Source organism: Dryobates pubescens, chromosome 19 (assembly GCF_014839835.1).
Source record: "Dryobates pubescens isolate bDryPub1 chromosome 19, bDryPub1.pri, whole genome shotgun sequence".
In the NCBI taxonomy this organism is placed as follows: domain Eukaryota; kingdom Metazoa; phylum Chordata; class Aves; order Piciformes; family Picidae; genus Dryobates; species Dryobates pubescens.
Genome location: NC_071630.1, coordinates 12,167,265 through 12,186,508, shown reverse-complemented (window position 1 = coordinate 12,186,508; position 19,244 = coordinate 12,167,265). Strand labels below are relative to the sequence as shown.

The following is a 19,244-nucleotide window of genomic DNA, read 5'->3' as shown; positions in this document are numbered from 1 at the left end:
GGGGGGGTGGGGGGGGGGGGGGGGGGGGGGGGGGGGGGGGGGGGGGGGGGGGGGGGGGGGGGGGGGGGGGGGGGGGGGGGGGGGGGGGGGGGGGGGGGGGGGGGGGGGGGGGGGGGGGGGTGGGGGGGGGGGGGGGGGGGGGGGGGGGGGGGGGGGGGGGGGGGGGGGGGGGGGGGGGGGGGGGGGGGGGGGGGGGGGGGGGGGGGGGGGGGGGGGGGGGGGGGGGGGGGGGGGGGGGGGGGGGGGGGAGGGGAGGGGAGGGGGGGGGGGGGGGGAAGAAGCCAGGGATGGAAAATCATCAATTTATCCCTTCGCTGCAAGGAAGCTGTGGGCAGGAGCCTGGCTGGGATGTAGCCTCTTCATAGAGGCTCCAGTATAGAGAGCTCCCCCCCCGCCCCACCCCCCCCCACAGCTCATAATCACGGTTTTTTGGACCAATTTCTCAGAATTATCCCCCCCTCCCCACCCGGGGGCCGTGGTGAGTGGCTGTACGTGTGTCCCCCCCACCCCCACCCCCCCTCCGGTGCTGAATCACTCGAGCAGCTGCAGCAGAGCCTGGGAGGGCTGCAAGGAGGGAAAGGAAAGCAGAGCCTGAGGGAAGGAGGGGGGTGGGGGGAAGCAGTTTAGATGCTGTGAAAGCAAAACAAAACCCCCCAAAAAGGAGAAATTCCCCCCCCCCCAAAAAAAAACCCACCCCATGTTCTAAGTGTACTTGTTTGAATTAATTGTAATGTAATATATGATTTGTTGACTGTAGTAATTAGGTATTTATGAATATATGGCTGTAATTTCTGAAAACATCCAAAAGAAGAAAAATAATAATAATAACAACAAGAATAATAAACTCTTCCACAATGACGCCAAAAGGGTTTTGTCTCCCGCTTCCAGCGTCCCCCCCCCCGGCTCCTGCCACCCTCCCTGCGTCCCAGCCCTGCCCGTGGTGCCAGGGGAAGGCAGGGCACAGATGGCAGGCAGGGTTCGAGCTGGCATTTCCCCCCCCCCGCCCTTCCACACACACACCCCCCCCGCTCCCTTTGCCCGTAATAAATCCATCTGCCATCGAGGATCCTGCCCTCGCCTGTCGCTGTGCCGCAGGGGAACGGGGCCGGAGCCAAAGGAGAGCTGCGGCTTTTTCCAGGCAGGCTTTAACCCCTGGACGCTCGGCGTGCACAGCGCGGGGACTCTGATGCAATTTTGCTCAGCTGCAATTAGCGGTTTATTATTTATTTTTTTTTTAATACAGTTCCCAATTAAAAAGAAGTCAGATGTATGATACTACAAGACAGCCAGGCTTTGCAGAGGGGAAAAACACCCTCCCCCTCCCCCCCCCCATTTTCTTTTGTCCTTCTCCGCAGAGCAGATGGATCTGCTTCCCAGCTGATCTCCCCAGCAGAGCAGCAGACACCTCTCACTGCCCGCACATCTTTCCCCCCCCCGCCCCCCGCCTTTTTTTTCTCTCCAAGGCTTGGAGAAGCACCGCCCAGGAATTTTATTGCTTTCAAACCAGTGTGTGTGTGGCCTGTGCTGCCCTCAGAAGTTCCCTCTATGAAGTACACCCACGGTTCTCCAGGGCGGAGAGAATCGCTTGACATCATTAACCAGCAGCCTGGCAAGCCATCACCTGCGCCAAGGAGACCCCTGAAGCCCAGGGAGAGGCCCACCTCTGCAAAGAGGGAGTGTGTAGGGGTTCTCCCAAGCCATCAGCAGCTCTGGAGCAATTCCCATCCAGCCAGGAAGCTGCCTGCTCCCTCCTCTGCCTGCCTGCAGTGGCTGCTGAGGAGGAGGTTGTTGCAGACAGCTGAAGGGGCATGAAGCTCTGATGGCTTAAGGAGGTCTGTGGAGGGCAGCCAGATGAAGGTCCAGGAGTGAGGAGCAGAGCCTGCTCCCTCCCACTGCCCTCTCCTGGGAGGTTTGAGGGCTGGCAAGCACCTCAAAAATCCTGGGATTGGGAACTCTCACCAGGCTGAAGATTAGTCCGGAGCTTGTACATATGATCCAAGGCTTGGGTAAGGAACGTCCCTGTCGTGTTGATCTCCATCAGGGTTAAGTTATCCAGCTGAAAGAGAGAGTAACAGTCCTGTTGCAGGGAGGGCGAGGAGCTCAGAAAGCAGCTCTGCAGCCCATGTTTTACCTTTGGTGACAACCCAAGGGACAAGCCCCAGTCAGGAGAAGCACACAAGCAACAAGAGCTCCATGTCCAGCAACAAGCCCTCAGACCCCAAATACTGGCTTCAGTTTTGGGCCCCTCTCTACAAGAGGTGTTGGAATGTGTCCAAAGAAGAGCGGTTAAGCTGGTGAAGGGCTTTGAACAAAAGTCTTATGAGGAATGGCTGAGGGAACTGGGGTCATTTAGTCTTCAGAAGAAGAGGCTGAGAGGGGACCTCATCACTCTCTACAACTACCTCAGAGGTTGGAGCAAGGTGGGGGTCAGTCTGCTCTCACATGCAACAAGTGACAGGATGATAGGAAACTGCCTCAAACTGTGCCAAGGGAGGTTCAGGTTGGACATTAGGAAACATTTCCCCACAGAAAGGGTTTTCAAGCATTGGGACAGGCTGCCCAGGGAGGTGGCGGAGTCCCCGTCCCTGGAGGGATTGGAAAGCTGTGTAGATGTGGTGCTGAGGGAGGGACTGGAAAGCTGTGTAGATGTGGTGCTGAGGGATGTGATTTAGTGGCGGTGGCTTAGCAGCAGTGGTGGGATTGAAAGCTCTGGGTGAGAGGTGGGACTTGATGATCTCAGAGGTCCCTTCCAACCTCAACAGCTCTATGGCTGCACAAAGCAAGCTTTCAGCATATGGCTTTAGCTCTCAACTGATGTACCCACAACCCAGGAAAGGGGAAAAAAAACCAACATGCCCCAACCAGCATTTTTCAGGAGCAACTCTCATCAGTCACAAGCCCACACACAATCACACAGCATCTGGAATCCTCCCAAGCAGAAGAGCTGGCAAAAGCCTCTTCCCCCGCCGCACCTTGGCGTGAGCCTCCTGCTGCCTGACGAAGCTGTCCGCAGACAGCCGCAGCTTGGCGATCCGGGTGTCCCACGTCTCCTTCACCAGCGTGCGGATCTCATCGGCTTTGGGGATGTTGTCTGAGGCACTGAAGAGGAGGGGAGGGAAAGGGAGAGACGGCAAGGATCAGAACAGGCTGCGAGGGACTCGTACGTTATGTCAGCGGTGTAAGTGATGTTGGCAGCTCTTCAGCCCTCTGAGGCATAAGCAGAGCAGTTTGCTACAGACAGGGGGGAAAAGAATAAAACCAACAAAACCCCAACCTGCAGCTCCACATTAAAACCCAGGCTGCTACTTCTGCTGCTGGGATTTCTGGGATGGTTTATTTACCCGGGAATGCTCAGCTCGGATGCAGCATCTGGTTCTCACTAGAAATCCTTCTGCTCTTTAATTGCCCAGCTGGTACGAGGTACGCAGAGGGCCAATAACCCGGCCAAAGTCACAAGCAGCCAGGGAATTGAAAGGGCTCGGCCGCGATTAGAGCCCCGGCTCGGCGCTCTCGTGGCTCTATCAGGGAGTATTAAGTTGAAAGCACCGCAGGAATTGTGCCTCATCCTCCTATTAAGGCGATTCAGAGCTGCCATAAGGACCTCGAGAGATCAGCTCAATTCACGGGGACAGAGCTGTCAGGGTTATTGTAGCGTGAGGGAAGGAGCTGCACGCCAAGAGTGGCATCTCCAGAGGGGGAAAAAAAACCACCACCAAAAACCCAGTGCTTAAATGACCACCCTGCCGTAATCGAGGGCTTAAAAGTCAGGAGAGCCCGCACCGGGCAAAATACCAGCCAGCACATTTCACAAGTGAAATGCCTCACAGCAGGCAGGAGTTCAAGGCTCGGAATATCCCTGGTCTCCTGCTTCTCTAGGCTGAGGGAAGAGCTTTCCTCCTGAAGGAAAGCCAAGGAAGGAGCCTGGAGGGTTTAGGCTGCTGAACAGATTGCAGGCACGGAACGTGCTGCCTTTCCTCAAGGCCTCTCTCCGCTCAGCTGCCGCTCAATAAAGCGGCACAGCCCCAATTATCAGGCCGCAGAAGAAGCAATTCCCCAAGTCACTGAAATGCAAAAGTTACCATGAGAAAACGGCTGCAACGAGATCTTGGCAGGCTGTGAAATCAACCTCCATTAACTCTCACTTTCCCCCCGCCCTCTGGGGCTGCTGCCAACCAAAGCTTGAAAAATTGTCTCCACGAGCATGTGCTGGGGTGGAAAGCGGTGCAAGAACACTTCCTACTTACTAGTTTAACAGCAGCTTGGTGAGTTCCATGTAATAGGGGCTGGGCATCGGAGTGAAGGTGTTCTCTTTGCGTTCCTGATCCCGGATTTCCTCCAGTTTCTCTGCAACACAAGCAGGAATTGATCAAGAAGGTCAATGGGATCCTGGGATGCATCAAGAAGAGTGTGGCCAGGAGGCTGAGGGAGGTTCTTCTACCCTTCTGCTCTGCACTGGTGAGGCCTTATCTGGAGTACTAGGTGCACTTCTAGACTCCCCAGTTCAAGGACAGGGAACTGTTGAGAGGGTACAGCAAAGAGCTATGAAGATGATGAGGGGACCACAACATCTCTCTTAGGAAGAAAGGCTGAGAGACATGGGGATTTTTAGCCTGGAGAAGACTGAGAGGGGATCTTATCAGTGCTGATAGGATGGGTGTCAGGAGGATGGGGACAATGTTTTCTCAGTGGTTCAGGACAAGAGGTGATGGACACAAACTTGAACACAGGAAGTTCCACCCACACATAAGAAGAACTTCTTTGAAGGTGGTTTGAACCTTGGAGCAGGCTGCCCAGACAGGTTGTGGAGTCTCCATCTCTGAAACCATTCCAAACCCACCTGGACACCATTCTGGGCAATCTGTTCTGGGTGAAGCAGTGCTGGCAGAGGGGTTAGACTAAATGATCTCCAGAAGCCCCTTCTAACCCCTACCACACTGTGCTTCTGTGAATGGTCAGGCATCATCAGACCCTCCCCACTCCAGGCAGATTTTAACCCTCATCCAGGAAAACCCAGATTATTATTTTTGTAGGATCAACTCTAACTCCAAAACTGAATCAATGTGTGGGCTGAAAAAGGTTCCTACAATGAAGCACACAAGGATGGTGACAGGGACACCACACCAGAAGGTTGGATCAACACCAGCTTGATCCCTGAGCCTCTCAGGAGACAGTCCCTTCACCCAGAGCATTTGGGTTAATTAGTGTCTGTGCTCTTGAATAAATGCTTGGTGTAGATCTTCCTCTTACTGCAGCTCCATTAGCCTTAACTCTTTCTCTATTTCCCTTGAGACAACAAACAGGAGGTGCCACAATTCTCACTTTTTAGAGAGTGAGACAACCTCCCATTTCTGATACCCCCAAGGAAAATGGTTTCATAGAGTGATTAACAGCTCTCCAAGGTGTCCCTCCTCACAATCATCCCCAGTTCCCAGAGCTGTTTCTGAGCAAGGCTTGTGAGAGATGCAAGTGCTGCTCAGAAAGACCAGTGACCCCCATCCTCACCAACATCCATCCACTCTGGAGGAATCAGCCGACACTTCTGCCTCTGCTTCAGGCTAATGGCCAACCAGACAGGCACTTCCACTGGCAAGCCAGGATTGAAGGGACCCAAATCCCCCTGGAAGGCAAATGGAAGACAAGAGTAAGACAATAATGAGGGGTGGGACACTGCAGAACTTTGTTAATTTGGCCTTAGCCACCCCTACAGTTGATTTTCCAGGGGACTTTGAAAAGCTCAAATCAATAGCATCTGAGTTTCCTCCTCTTGCTTCCCCTAATTCTCACTCTCAAACTCTTTCCCTCTCTCCCTTAAGGAGCAATAACAAACCTTTCCAGTGTATTTTCTATTTCAAAGAGTTTCACAGAAGCTATAGCCAGAAGTGACACCCATCCTGGAAACACAGCCCTCCGGGCTCAGGCCAAGGCACTCTGGGTGACAGCGGAGCACAGCTCGCAGCAGCAGCAGGGAGGAGCCTGGCATCCCACCCCAGCCCTTGGCCAAGGCTCAGGGGCTGCACCGCTCACTGCGAAAGCACCAGTGGGGGGTGACAGCTCTGCCACCTCCCAAACCTCCTGGGAGGCTGCCCTGCCCTGCTCTCAACCCGATTCTCCTCGTCTTTGCCCCTGTCCTCTTATCCCCATCCCCTAATGCCTCCAGCTCCTTCTCCCATGCCACCCATCTCCTCTTCCTGTTCCCCAGTTTCCCAACTCCTTCCCAATCCCATCAGCCCCCGCCCCCCAGTCTCTTCAAATCCTGCCTAGATTCCAGTCTCCCAGACTCTCTTCTTTCCCTAGTCCCCAAGGCTAAGCCCCCCAGGCCCTGTCCTCAATGTCCTCAGGCTGTCCCACAAGCTTCCAGCCCCTGACCCCCAGGGTGTCTCCCTAATCCCCCTCCCGGTCCCTGACCCCCAGGCCTTGTCCCCAGGCCCCACCCAGGCTTTAACCCCTAAACCGTGTCTCCACCCCCCCCGCTAGTTCCTGCCCTCAAACCGTCCCCTCAGCTCTCTCCTCCAAGTCTCCGGACACTGTCCCGCAATCCCGGTCTCCCAGTTCCTGCCCCCAAGCCCTCCCCTGATCATCAGGCGCCGTCCCCAAGGTCCCAGTCCCTGCCCTCCACCCCCGGCCCCGCCGACCCCGATCAGGTGGATCCGGTCGAGACTGAAGTTGGGCACGATCGTCACCATCTCCTTCTCGGCCAGGAACTCGGCCTCGGCCGGCTCCATAGCGGCGGCCGCAACCCGGGGACCCAGACCGGGATGGGGACCGCGACGGCACCGGGCCCCCACGCGGCCCCCTCCCCCCCCACACTATTGGCTGCGCGGCGGCATGGCCCCGCCCACACAGCCCTGTTTCCCGCCACCGCGCGCGTTTTCGCTGTCTCCGCCCTAGGGGCTGGGACTGGCTCAAGGCGGAGCACGCTGATAGGTTTATCAACGGGGATGCTAGTCTGCTATTGGTTATGATGGCGCACCCCTTTCTGATTGGCTGTACCAACTCGCGCCGTGCTCCGGCTGCCACCGTCTCCGGGGGAGGTCTGGGTCGGTCGCAAAAGGACCAATCGCGGAGCCCCACCCGCGAACTCTCGGCCAATCAGAACTCAGCACTTGTTGCCAGGGCTCCATGGGGCCCTCTGCCCCACCTTCACCCTGTGCGCATGCGCTTGGCATCTGCCGTTAGCTGCCCCCTTGCGGCCGGGTGAAGCAGGTCCTGCAGGGGTGACGCCAGAGGACCCCCTTCTGGAGGAGTCTGGGCTCCCTCACCCTGCCTGGGCACCTTCCCTCCTGTGTGTGGACCAGGGGCAACTGGGTGGCAGTCAGTCCAGTTGTTCCTTTGCAGCCAGCTGTGCACAGTCACCTGCCATCACCTAGCCAACCCTTCTCTCCATTCATTAGATTGTCTGCCCATCCATGTAGTCAGCCATGCATCCCTCTATGCAAGCATCCAAGCATCCATCCATCCATCCATCCATGCCCTGCCTTAAAGCAGCCACCAGCCTTCCTCATGCTGTCTGTCCATGCACCACATTGTCCAAACAATCCCTCCATCCTCCCTTCCATCCTGCCCTCATCCATCCATTCCCTGTTTCCACACATGTATTCATACCTCCCTCCACCCACTCATGTCCAGCCCAGCTGAGCAGCTGCAAACCCCCATCCCCACCACTGAGGACAATTTGATGGGGGTGCACCCCAGCTCGTGGGTCACCATGCAAACAGAAAGTCCCTAGATGATGCTAGCTCCCTACAATTTTCCTCCTTCCCAACCACCCTGGGCTCAGCCCTGGGGCACCTATGGGATCAACCCCAAGCTTTGGGTGAGGCTCACTGCAGACATTCTCCTAGGCCCTTTACCCATGCCTTGAGGACACCCTTGACCACCCCTCACCGAGGGCTGCAAGAGAAGGGTCCCATTAACCGAGCAGCCCCTGTGGTGCTGCCGCAGCTCCACCGGGTGCTCTATAAATGGCTCCGCCACGCTGCGACTCCACTGGCGTGTCTTCTGCCATCTGCTGCTGTCATTAAAAAATTCCATTTCCATCTGCTTTCACACTCCCGCCTCTCCCGGTGCCGCCGCTCCCCGGGAAGCATCGCCCCCGGCTCCCTTCCCGGGATGGGGCCGAGGCAGCAGGGCCGTGAGGGTGATTTGCAGGCGACGCTGGCTTCCGTTTTCCAGCGTTGTTTGGAACCAGCTCCTTCAAACCTCAGCTTTTGGCCACCCCACTTTTTTGGTCAAGCACAAGTTCACCTCCAGGGTGGTGGTGATGGTGGGTTTTGGAGGGACAGCCCTCCTTCCCCCCATCACTCTGCTGACACTACACCAGGGGAAGTGATGGGTGCCAAAGTGACCCCCAAGGAGGGTTTATTCACCGTGTGGTGCCGACCCCCTCCCCAGTGCTTTTAGGAAATGAGAGGAAAAAAAAGTCACCAATGTCCAAACCCATTGGAGTGGTGGATGCCCTGCATGTCCCTGGGTGCTGGATCCAGCCAGTTCGCATCCCAGCAGCTGTGGCTCCATCGTGACGCAGGGGGGACAGATCCTGGGGTGGGGGGGCAGAGGGGGGCTGGTCTCCCCCCAGTCCCCATGCTCAGCACTGGCTGCACGGCGGTGGCCCCTCGACCCGCCGAGCCTCACGGGCCAGCATGGTCCCTGTCGGCGTGGGTGGCGTGACGATGATGGCAGGCACAGGCAGGTGCTTGTCACTCTGGGACGTCCCTGAGGTCCTGTCGCTGCTGTTCCCGCTGCTCACACACATCTTCAAGCCTGCAAAATCGGGGAGGGAGGGAAAGCACAAGATGAAGCACGGGGCTGCAGCACCCCCCACCTCCTCGTCCTCCTCCGTGCGCATCTCATCGCCTTGCTCGCCACCAGGGGAACCCACAAATGCTCTCAGCAGCCTCACAGCTCTTCCCCACGCTGGATTTTGGGGTGTCTGAGATATAACACAGCCTCCCCGCCCCCCAGACAACAACCTGCCCACCCTCCCTGGGGGAGTAGATCACTGTAATCTGCCTGGTTTGGGTTTTTTTTCCAACCAGGAGAAAAGCCCCATGTGGCACAGGCAGCAGCCAGGGAGGTTGCAGCTCCTCCAGAATGGGAAAACGCCCGGAGGGCACAGACACTGATATTTTAAATCTCTTTTTAATTAAGGATAAAGCTCGGCCTCACATAAGGGAGCTGGGAAAGAGGTGGGGGATTTCATTTTATTGCAGACTCCAAGCTTGTTGGAAGGGTCTGGGGGTGGAGGGGGGGGGGGGGGGGCATCCTGTGAAGCTCTGCTCTGGATTTAGTGCAGGATGAGGACTCCTTGGCTGCCTATTTCCCTTCTCGGTCATCCCATGTCCCTGAGATGGGCTGGAAGTGGGCTGTGGGATCACCAAACACCCCCAGACCCTACACTCACAGCATCCATGGCATAGGGGAGGGGGGCACAGAGCTCATTTCTGGGTGGTACACCCAAAACTCTGTCTGTCACAGTCAGCATTGCATGTAGGATTTGGGCTTAAGAAAAGCCGGAGAAGCAGCAGGTCTGCATCTTAGAGGGCCCTGGGTTGGGATATTCCTGGAGCAACAAAGGATGGAGGTCAGCTCGGAGGCCAGGAGCTAAGGGCATCCCATCCATGCATCCCTGAGCATCTCACTTTTACAGCAACCTCCACCTTGAGGAATGCCATCAGCCCAAGGATGCTATGGAGCAGAGGATGCAGGAGCAAGAGCAGGATGGTACCTTTCTATCTTCATAGCTCTGGGTAGGAGATGGGGAAAGCAGCTCTGGGGTGATCCATGAGCAACAGGTCACCCATAAGATGTGGTCTAATGCCACCAGGATGCAAAATCACACCAGTCCTGCCCATAGTAGAAATATCTCAAGCTCCTCCATCTAGAACCATCCCCCAGATGCCTTCATGGAGCACCTTCACCCACCCCAAACCTACCTTTCAGGCAGGATAACTTGAGTCCCATGTTTTCATCCTCTTAGCAGGATCCAGTTTTCCAGCCCTGCTGCCAGTCCTCACCTCTGGTGCTGCAAAAGAGAATCAAGAGCTGCAGGAAGCGATGCTGGGAGGAAGAAGAGCTACAAGCACGCACCTATGTGCACAAATGCATCTCTCTATAGGAGGCCAAGGGCCTGGGCACAACAGGAAGCACGGCTGCTTGGTAGCAGAAACCGCTGGTGATGTCACGGGCTTCAGTGACTCAAGTGTCAGGAGGAACTTTTGGGAGGGTGGACAAGGAGCCTGTGGTCAGGTGGAAGGTCACATCCCAGCCTCTCACTCTCAGGACTGATGTTGTAAATGTTTGCAGGTGAGAAGGTGAGGGACAGGAGGAATGAAGTCCTTATTTGTGAAGGCAACCGGTGCTTGTGCAGAAAACCCCAAGCCCCCATGCAGGAACTAGAGGGATGCTGCAGCATTGCACTGGGGCTGCTTCCCCTGGGGCTGAGCTAGAGCAGCTGGTGAGCACACGGTCCTGCTCTGTTTGGGCATCCTTGATACCTCAAAAGCCTTAAGATGGATGATTGCCATTATGGGATGTGGCTTTTTTTAATCAGCTGAAATTTATTCTGGGCAAAAATCTCTTTAGGTGGGAAATTTGCACCCCTCTGGCACACAGCTGCTGGGAAAAGCTTATTGGGATGAGGGCCAGTGAGTCATTTTTGGCTCCTTCAAGCCCTCAGGGCTGCAGCAAACAGCCCTCTCCCCCTGCCCAACCTTCACCATGGCTTTACTTCACCTTTCCAGGAGGCCCTGACACAGGCCAGCAGCAGCCAACAAGAGGAAGCAGGAACTTGCCACCACTGGTTTTAATTCTGCATTTTTTATCAGCTCCCCACAGACACTGAGTCATGGCACCCCCATGGCCAGGTTGCTGTGCCAGGGCTGCAAGTAGACAGTCCCGTCCCCCCCCCCCATATTCCAGAGCCCCCCCAGTTTGCAGCTATCACAGCAGCTTCCTATTATCAAAACACCAGGTTTAAGGTGAGTTCTCTGGGTTTTGGGACCTGCTGGTGGCCCACACCACCAGCCAGTTTATGTCAGGGAGGCACAGCTCCAAGATGCAGGAGAGGTCTCCTCTGGGACCAGACACCTATTGCCAAGCTCTTGCAAGACACAGCAGCCCCCTCCCCATGGCCACTCTTTGCCCTGCATCCTCACCGTGCCCAAACACTAGCACCCCTTGATTGCAGTACCAGGACTGATGCTTGGGCAGAAAAATCCCCCTACCAGTGGCGCTTCAGCACATGCCACCAGAGAGGCACGGTGCTTGGGCATCAACTTTGCTCCTGTGCTGACATCAGGCCAAGGATTATTCACATTCCTGATGAGTTCATGCTCCCAAACTCCCCAGACACTCATTGCAAGCATCACCAGACCTGTGCTGAGAGTGGGGGGATGCTCAGTTGGCACATGGGGCTGGGGGTGCATGGAGGAAGAGGAGCAGGGCAGAAGCTGGCTGTGGTGCTCCAAGGGGCTGACTCTTACCTGGTCCCAGGAGCTGGAGGCATGGTGCCTGCCATGCCATCCCATCCCACCTCCCTGGCTGCTCATGGATGCAGGAGGGGAACTGGGACATAAGGCTGGCTAGGGAGGGGGTTCTGACCCTGACCAGCTGAGCCTTGCGAGGGCAGGAGAAGGTTGCGGTGGAAGGGTTCAGATTGTTGCAAGGTTGGTTTCTAACCTGGTTCATCAGGTTAGCAGAATCCCAGCTCCTCCCAACCATCCAGCCCCATCCAAGCTCAGCAAAGCCCTTGGGTGACAGGGAAACGCTGCTTTACTCTCAGCCTGCTGCACAATCCAGCCTGGTGCTGACACAGAGAGGAGGAGTGACCCTGGCCTGCAGCCAAAGCCTCTGGACCTCTGAGCATCCCTACAAGCAGACAGAGGGGCTACCAAGTGCTTAGAAACCAGTTTGGTGTGAGGGCCCCACACTCAGCTGTGGCAGAACTCATCAGAAACCTTGAGGTCCCAATGTCTAGCCAGCCAGCCTCTGGGAACAGCTTCACCTTCTCCAGATTTCAAAAAGTGGTCTTTCCCCCTCCTTTTTTGGGTCTGGCAGCGTCCCCCCGCCCCCCACCAATCCCCAGCCCAGCAGTAGGAACAGCAACAGGCTGAGGTTTTCTCACCATCCCTAGGATGAGAGCTCCGGGTCTGGTACAACCCCGCTGTGAGGATGGCTGGATGAAGGCTCTGCCTCCAGAGCAGCTGCCTTTGCCAGCGTTAAAAGCAGCCAGAGGCTTTTTCATGTTCACCTCCTCCACAATTAAGAGGCGAGGCCCCAAGACGGCTGCTTTTCAGACAGAGCTGAAGGCAGCGGTTCACAGGCAGGGCGCCGGCGTGCAGGGAACGCCGGCCGCACATTAAACACCCTGTGGCTGCAGGCGGGAACGAAGGGAAAGCTTTGAACTTTCCCTGCAGATCAGAGTGAACTGATCCCAGGAGCCTGGAAGAGGTCTCAAAGCCCCACAAACGAGACAAAGCCCCCCCTGGGACAGGCATAAAAGGGAGCAGGGAGGGGAAATGGGTGGGTTTGCTCCAGTTTCTACTGGCACGGTCCTGCCATGTTTGGTGACAATCACAGGCATGAAAAGATCTGCTTTCCTTCCCTCTCTGGCTTCTCTAATTTAATCAAATCACTGAGTGACTGCAAATCTGCAAGCTCAAGAGCTGGGCAGATGGCACAGGGGAAAGGCTGCAGCCCCATGGCAGCCACAGGTCCTGGGCACAGACGCCAGGGCAGAGATATTTGCAACCCATGGCTCTGGTTTTGCCCCAGGAAAAAGACAAATTAACTGGTTCGGGGTGGGGTGGTTGCCTGTTCAGCTGCAAAGTCAAAGAGCTTAAGGACAAGGTCTGAGCCAGAGCCTGGCAAGCTGGGTTTGTGCGGATCCCATCCCAACCTCAGAGCACACAGCATCCCGTGGGGCCAGGGACCATTCACCAGCAGCCCAGTCCCTGCAGCACAAACCCAGCCTGAGCAGCCAAAATCCCTCCTCCACACCAGCTATTTTGATACCTCCTCTCCAAAATTACCCATTTGCTGCTGTTGCATGAGAATAAATGGCCCCAAAGCCAAGGGGGCTGGAATTAGCCTGGCCCTGGAGCAGCAGTTGTTGCTAAAATGGTGAGCAACTGAAAGCAAGGGCTCGCTGCGGCCCGGAGGTAAACACAAACATCAGCCCTGCTAAAATAACTGTGGTTAGCTCTGTGGGCTGCAGTACGGCTCCAGCTGGTATGGGGACACCTGAGAGGCACAAGCACAGCAGCACACAGCCCTTCCTCTCCTCCTCACGTGCTGCCAAACAAAGACAACCTTGAGCAAGTTCATCAGGGGTGTTTGGGTATGACCTGGAGACCCTCCAGCAAGGAGCCCTGATCGTTACCAACCAGCAGATTAGGCAGATCCAAGTCGTGGGCACAGGAGCAGCCTCCCAGGCCAGACATTCATTTTCAACTCACACAGCCTTGCTTCTGGTCCAGGTCCCTCCCAGGAGTTCCTGCTGGCTGTCACAGGGCCAAAGCTGTGACATGCTGAGCATCAGATTCAGGGCAACTGGCCAAATACCACCAAGAGTCAGCAGAGTAGAGGGAAGAAGGGTCCACAAAGCTTCCTTGGTGGGTCAGTATGGAGCTAGCTGACCTCTCTGGGGTAAAGCTTGCTCCTCCAGTGCAGGCAACCACCCTGGGCAGTCCTCTGATGTGGTCAGTGACTGATTTCCAGTTCTGGCCACAGCCCTTTGGCAGCTGGGCTGCTCCTCTCCTGGGGCTCAATGCTCCTTAACCCACTGGCTCCATCCTCTGATGCAAAGAGGGTGGAGGGGGCTGAAGCACCAAAAAGGAGGTGAGGACAGAGGGCAGCCTTCTAACTTAGCTGGAAGGGGAAGGGCAGACTGAGCTTATGGCTTCCCAGACGCCGGAGGAACCACAGGAAGAGAGATGAGTTTTGCAAACAGCAGCCACAAGAAAAGCTTCGGCTGGAGCGTCTGGTGGAGCAGAGCCCATGGTGGAGCTGCTCTGCCGGCTCCCTTCAAAGGAGCTGCTCCTGCAAACACCAGCTGGGCTTGTTTTAGAAGAGAGGGAAAGAGAGGGAAGGAGGGAGGGAGGGAGGGGAAGCAGCTTTCTGGGTCATGGAGTCCCAGGGTCTGCTAACGCAGGTGACACGTCACCCTGGCTCAGTGTGAACTGAGCATGAAGCTGCCTGCTTCCCACTTCAGCCCTGGTCTCTCCTGGGCCTGTGCAGGGGAAAGGGCTGGTCCTAGCCCCACTCAGAAAATTGCCCCAAAAGGGGGCTGCAGGGCCAATGAATGGGATTTGTTGAAAGAAGGGGGTGCTGGGAGGGGAGAGCCCCTCCCAGAGCCTCAGAGCCATTCAGGGCAGGTCAGTGGTACCCAGAGGGTCTGCGAGGCATGGGGAGGGAGGAGGATGTCACAAAGAAGCAGCTGAAGATGCAGGCTCCAGGGAAACTGGAGCAGCTCCAGCATTCCCCAAGCACAGGCTTTTGGCAGGGCCAGCGGACCGAGACCAACCAACAGGAACCCTGCAGGCTGAAAACACCCCCGAGGAGAATGCACCGGGCCATGGCAGCAGCTCTCAGGAGATGCTGTGGCAGGGGGTAGGAAGCAAAGGGGAAAGCGAGCACGTACCTGAAGCACAACCCCAGAGCGTGCCGGGCTCTCCTGCCAGACCTGCATCCAGAGCAAACCTCCTTCCTGCCGGGCATGGATTCAGCGGGAGGTCGAGGCTGGGCACTGGCTTAGGGACCTGGCCACGGGCGCCGCGCGGCTCGGCTCGCTGAGCTCCAGGTTAATCTCAGCCCAGCTTTCCCTTTTATCCCCTGGTACAACCCCGGGGTGGTGTTTTTTTTCAATTAGGTCCATTCTTTTAAGCTCCCGAGCGCATTTCTAGGAAGGGCTGTGCCGTTTCTCTTGGCCCCTCACGGGCTGATGCTGCGCAGAGCGGGACATGCCTGGCACCGATCCTGCCCGCATCCAGCCAAAGTGCTGCAGCGCTGCCTGGAAGCACTCAAGGAGTTACCCATCACCCCCAGCCCACCTACCGGGTGGTTTTAAGAGCAGAGCTCCCCGTTTGCCTCATCGCAAGCTGCGAAAGCGCCAAGCTGACCACACAGCCACGAAGGAGCGTGGACCACTGGCACCTTTTGCGTGGTACCAAAAGCAAAGCCCCAGCCAGCAACCTGCTTCCGTCCTCTGTGAGTCCGCCTCTGCCACCTTTCGTGGGGCCAGGGCTGAAACGCCAAAAGGAGGATGGGGATGGGAAGGTTGGGTGAAAATGTGGTCTAAAAGTGACAGGGGAAAGGAAAAAAAAAAAAAAAAAGGGAAATAAATCAATAAAGTCCTCAGTGGCTACTTGGGCAGAGTGAAACCGCTGCCTGCTGCAGGAGGGCTGGGTGCAGGGTACTGGGTAAAGCAACTGAGGAGTCTGCGGTGCTGGAGGATGGTTAACTGGAGTGAGGAGGCCTGGGTCGGATGAGAAGGAAGCAGCTTGCTCAGCCCACTCTGCCTGATACTGACCAACTCACTACAGTTCCTACAAGGGTGGGCGACCCAGCGTGGCTCCAGCTTAAAACACAGCTGAAGCCTGGCTCACAAATGCACGCTGAGCACATTTCCCCTCGAGGCCATTTTCCAAGCTGCAGTCAACCGCAAGTCCACCCTGCTAACAGCCTCCTCCATTAGCGCTGGCCTGCTCTTTCCGTATGGGTAATGCCCTCCGCCCCAGCATCTCCAGACGCCTCCCAAAGAGCAGCAGAGTGCAGTGATTAGGCCTCAAGCCAGGGAGGCAAAGAAACCTGGCTTTGATTCCTGCATCTGTCACTGTCACCTCTCCACGGTGTGCAGCTCTGCCGCTTAGGTAAGGAGTTCTTGGGGGCAAGGAGGATGCCTCTCATGGTGTTATTTCTCCACACATCTGTCTGCCCCCAGCTCCAGCTGTGCCAAGGTGAAGTGGCTGCATCCACTTCCTCCTGCCAGCTGAACTGCTCAGCTGCTTCCCACGCCCACATCAGCTCTAATGAGCTGAAGCAGGTTACACCGTGGGGCTTTGCTCCTTTGCAGGCTAACACCGGGTAGGGAACATCCCACGAGCTGCTCAGTCGGCAGATGGGAGGGGGGAAGGGGGGAAAAACTCCAGCAGCAGCCTACTGAAGGATGAAAAAAGCCCCAAAGCACGCAAAACCGCACAGAGCAACGAGCTGAGAGAGAATACAGCCATGTACGTTCCCCAGGAACAGATATCTCACTTGTGTGTCTGATCAAAGACACCCCTTGGCTCTTGCCACCTGTCCACCACCCACTCACAATGCCACATAAGTCAGGGGGAGCAGAGATCATTCCCAAAACGAATCTAGCCCCAACTGGCCACTGATTCTCTGAGCAATTTTAAAGCAGCCTCATTTCTTGGTGGAAGTTAACACCCGTGGGCTCCCCAAACTCTCTACTCCCTTCTGTGTTTCTCAAGATGGGAGTTTCTGACCAAGGAGCACCATCAGTTGGTGGCATATCTGGGTACACACCTGTGGCTTTCTGGCTCTCAGGTCGTTCTGATCCTTAGTTTCACACTGAATGGATGCTTGAAGCAACACATGCTCCAGGCTCTTCCTTCTCCCCCTTGTGACCAAAAGATTAAAGGGCTCAGCCAAGCGGCGTGCATGTCCTCCTGCTCAGGAGCCCAAGCATGTAGCACTGGTATTTTCAGATACTTGTAGTCTGTTTATCACTCTCTTGAAATACCAGGATTGATAGTTGAGAAAAAAAATAATCCCACATGGGAGTAATTTTGCATTTCCAAGTACCTGAGGTCCTGTGGATGAGGTAGAGCTGGGAGTGAAGCATCTGTGCAGGCAAATCTCCTATCTTGGTGAATAGGGAGAATAAAATAGAGTGATTCCAGTGTATCATTAATTTCTAACAAGACAGAAGAGTAGGACACCTGCTCCTGGTGCCATCTTCCCAGGGCTCCAGAAACAGAGACACAGATGCCTTCCCCCAAGATTTCTTCCCCTTGAAGTTTTAAAAGGTGTTACCTCAAATTCCTCCAATGAATCCAACCGACTGGGCAGGAAAGCAGCATTTGCTCCTGCAGGTAAGTCTGGCACATCAGCAGGAAAGGGGAACACAGCCCTTTCTGAGCCCAGCAGCTTCCTCATTCTTTCACAAGAGCCACCGTGGCTGCATGTTGCCTGGCTTTAGGAAATTGCTGCTTTTTTGTCCAGCCTTCAATGCAAACAGGACAGGTGAGATAAGATCTGAGCACCACAGCGTTTGTCCTTTTTGCTTCAAGCCAGTCTGGGCTTCTCTACTGGTGGCACAATGCTCAAATGACCTCATCTAAAAGCAAACAGAAGGTAAAAAGAGGGGAAGACAAAAGCACTAAAAGCTACTCCATGTCTCAAGGGTTAGTCACAGGGAGAGTTTCCATCAGGTTACAGACCTTTTGCTTTGTCTTATAAGGGTGAGAGGGGAGTACTGCAAGATCAGGCTGTTATGAGCATGCATAGGATCAAAGCTGGATTATGACACCTCATTACAAAGAATAAACCCCACATTTCCTGTGGCTGAGGAGACAAACCAGCTTACACAGCAGCCTTGGCTGACAATCTCACACAACTTGCTAAGATAACATCTGCCTCTGGAACAACGGGTTAGATTTCCTGAGGTGTTTGCACAAAGTCAGGCAACAGCCCTTTCTTCCTGCGGTGTGTGCCATTTGCAGAGCCTCCCCTGCACACAGGTTGCCAGAGCACTGCTGTTTCCAGGGATATCTCTTCATGCAGCCATGGCTATGCAGTAAACCGGCCCCTGGAACACGTTTATCTCGCTGCTTGTGAGCTAGATCCATGTTTTCATTCAACAAGTGAAAATGTTTTCCTTTCCTGCAAGCCTGAGTCATGCTTAAGAAAGGCTATTGACTAAATGCCAACATAACAGGGTTGTCTCCCTGGATAACAGGGAGACAAACTGAACCTTTCAGTTCAAACCTTTACCTCCTCCTTAGAGCTGAACCTCAGACCTCTCACCTCCTGGCTCTGTGGAAACTCCACAGCGGGACCCGACTGGAGGCATCCTGGTTCTGCAATGGGATTTTAGCCTCACCCCTTCTCCTGCTACAAGCACGAGTGAAACTTGTGCTTATTTAAATAGAAGCAGAAGTAGACTTAAGAGGTGTTTGACAATCCCATCACCCTCCATGTTGCAAAATAAGATCACTGAGGGAAAAGAAGGAGGAAGTCGGAGAGAGGCAGATCATTTGGATCTTCCTCATAAAAACATTTCAGGGGGGAGGAAGGGAAGGAAGCAGGTTGAAGCAATGTTCAACTGGCGCTTCAGTAACAACAAACATGAGGAGTAAGGCAACAAGACTCACAAAGAGCTGTACTAGTCTGACATAGAGCTTCACTGTCCACTAAGCTTATTGTTTGAAACATTAATTAGAAGGACAGACTGAAGCTGAACTGGACAATATCCAGGCTCCTGGATTTGATGTACGCAGATCGTTTGCTTTCAACTTGGAAGGAAAACATTTTAGACCTACTTAAATGGAGAGTGCCATGAACCAGCTGAAAATAAGATAGGTTTATAAACCCCAAAAGACTGCATGAAATTAATAAGGTATTTGACTCTTTCTTTTGTAGACTCAAACCGTTTTAGACCTGTCATTCAACCTTCCCTTTTCCAAATCATTTGTTTGTAGCTTGGGTTCAGCATTTCCAAGCAGTAACTGGCTCGTATGCCCACAGAGAGCAGGAATTGCCTTTGAGAACAGGGCTCCAGCATATCCTTTGTGTCACATTAAACCACTGCAGGACAGGTGACACATGAGTGTGGTACCTCATCATCATTCCAGTACTGTGCAGAATGACATCTCCAAACTAGACCAAACCAAACTGTTTACCTTATATTTTATGCATTTGACCTTAACATTTCTCAGCTGAGGACAAGATAATTTTTTTCCCAAGGTATTTCCATCAATGGCTAAAAAGTAATCTCTCTGAAGACTAGAAAAAGCTTGGTTAAAACCTTCTAATACAGACAGTAGGGATGAGCAGAAGTAGTTCTGGTTTTAAAGGAACAGCAACGTTCCCTATGACTGGGCAGACATCCACAAGGATAGCTGTGACTAACAGTTTGCCCCTGTACTCAGCACTGGTTAGGCCACACCTTGAGTCCTGTGTCCAGTTCTGGGCTCCTCAATTTAAGATGGATATTGAGACATTTGAATGTGTCCAGGGAA

General features: G+C 54.8%; 1 protein-coding gene and 1 long non-coding RNA gene across 5 annotated transcripts; both read right to left on the bottom strand.

Moving 5' to 3' along the window:
* Positions 1–1,452: 1,452 nt before the first annotated feature.
* GINS2 (GINS complex subunit 2) lies at positions 1,453–8,254 on the bottom strand. 4 transcript variants are annotated; one of them, XM_054170057.1, is made up of 6 exons: positions 7,885–8,254; positions 5,503–5,617; positions 4,245–4,344; positions 2,973–3,099; positions 1,960–2,056; positions 1,453–1,834 (listed from the first exon to the last, which is right to left on the bottom strand). In XM_054170057.1, the coding sequence occupies exons 1-6, from the start codon at positions 8,035–8,037 to the stop codon at positions 1,701–1,703; spliced, it is 726 nt and encodes a 241-aa protein (XP_054026032.1). In that variant the 5' UTR covers positions 8,038–8,254; the 3' UTR covers positions 1,453–1,700. The 4 variants fall into 4 exon arrangements, with proteins under 4 accessions (XP_054026032.1, XP_054026033.1, XP_054026034.1 ...); XM_054170058.1 differs by lacking the exon at positions 7,885–8,254 and adding an exon at positions 6,633–6,741; XM_054170059.1 differs by having other exon boundaries at positions 1,720–2,056.
* Positions 8,255–8,575: 321 nt separating this feature from the next.
* On the bottom strand, positions 8,576–15,050 carry LOC128898146 (uncharacterized). Its single transcript, XR_008462725.1, has 3 exons — positions 14,639–15,050; positions 9,933–10,021; positions 8,576–8,760 (listed from the first exon to the last, which is right to left on the bottom strand). It is a non-coding gene; the product is annotated as an uncharacterized LOC128898146 (long non-coding RNA).
* Between the last annotated feature and the right edge of the window lie 4,194 nt (positions 15,051–19,244).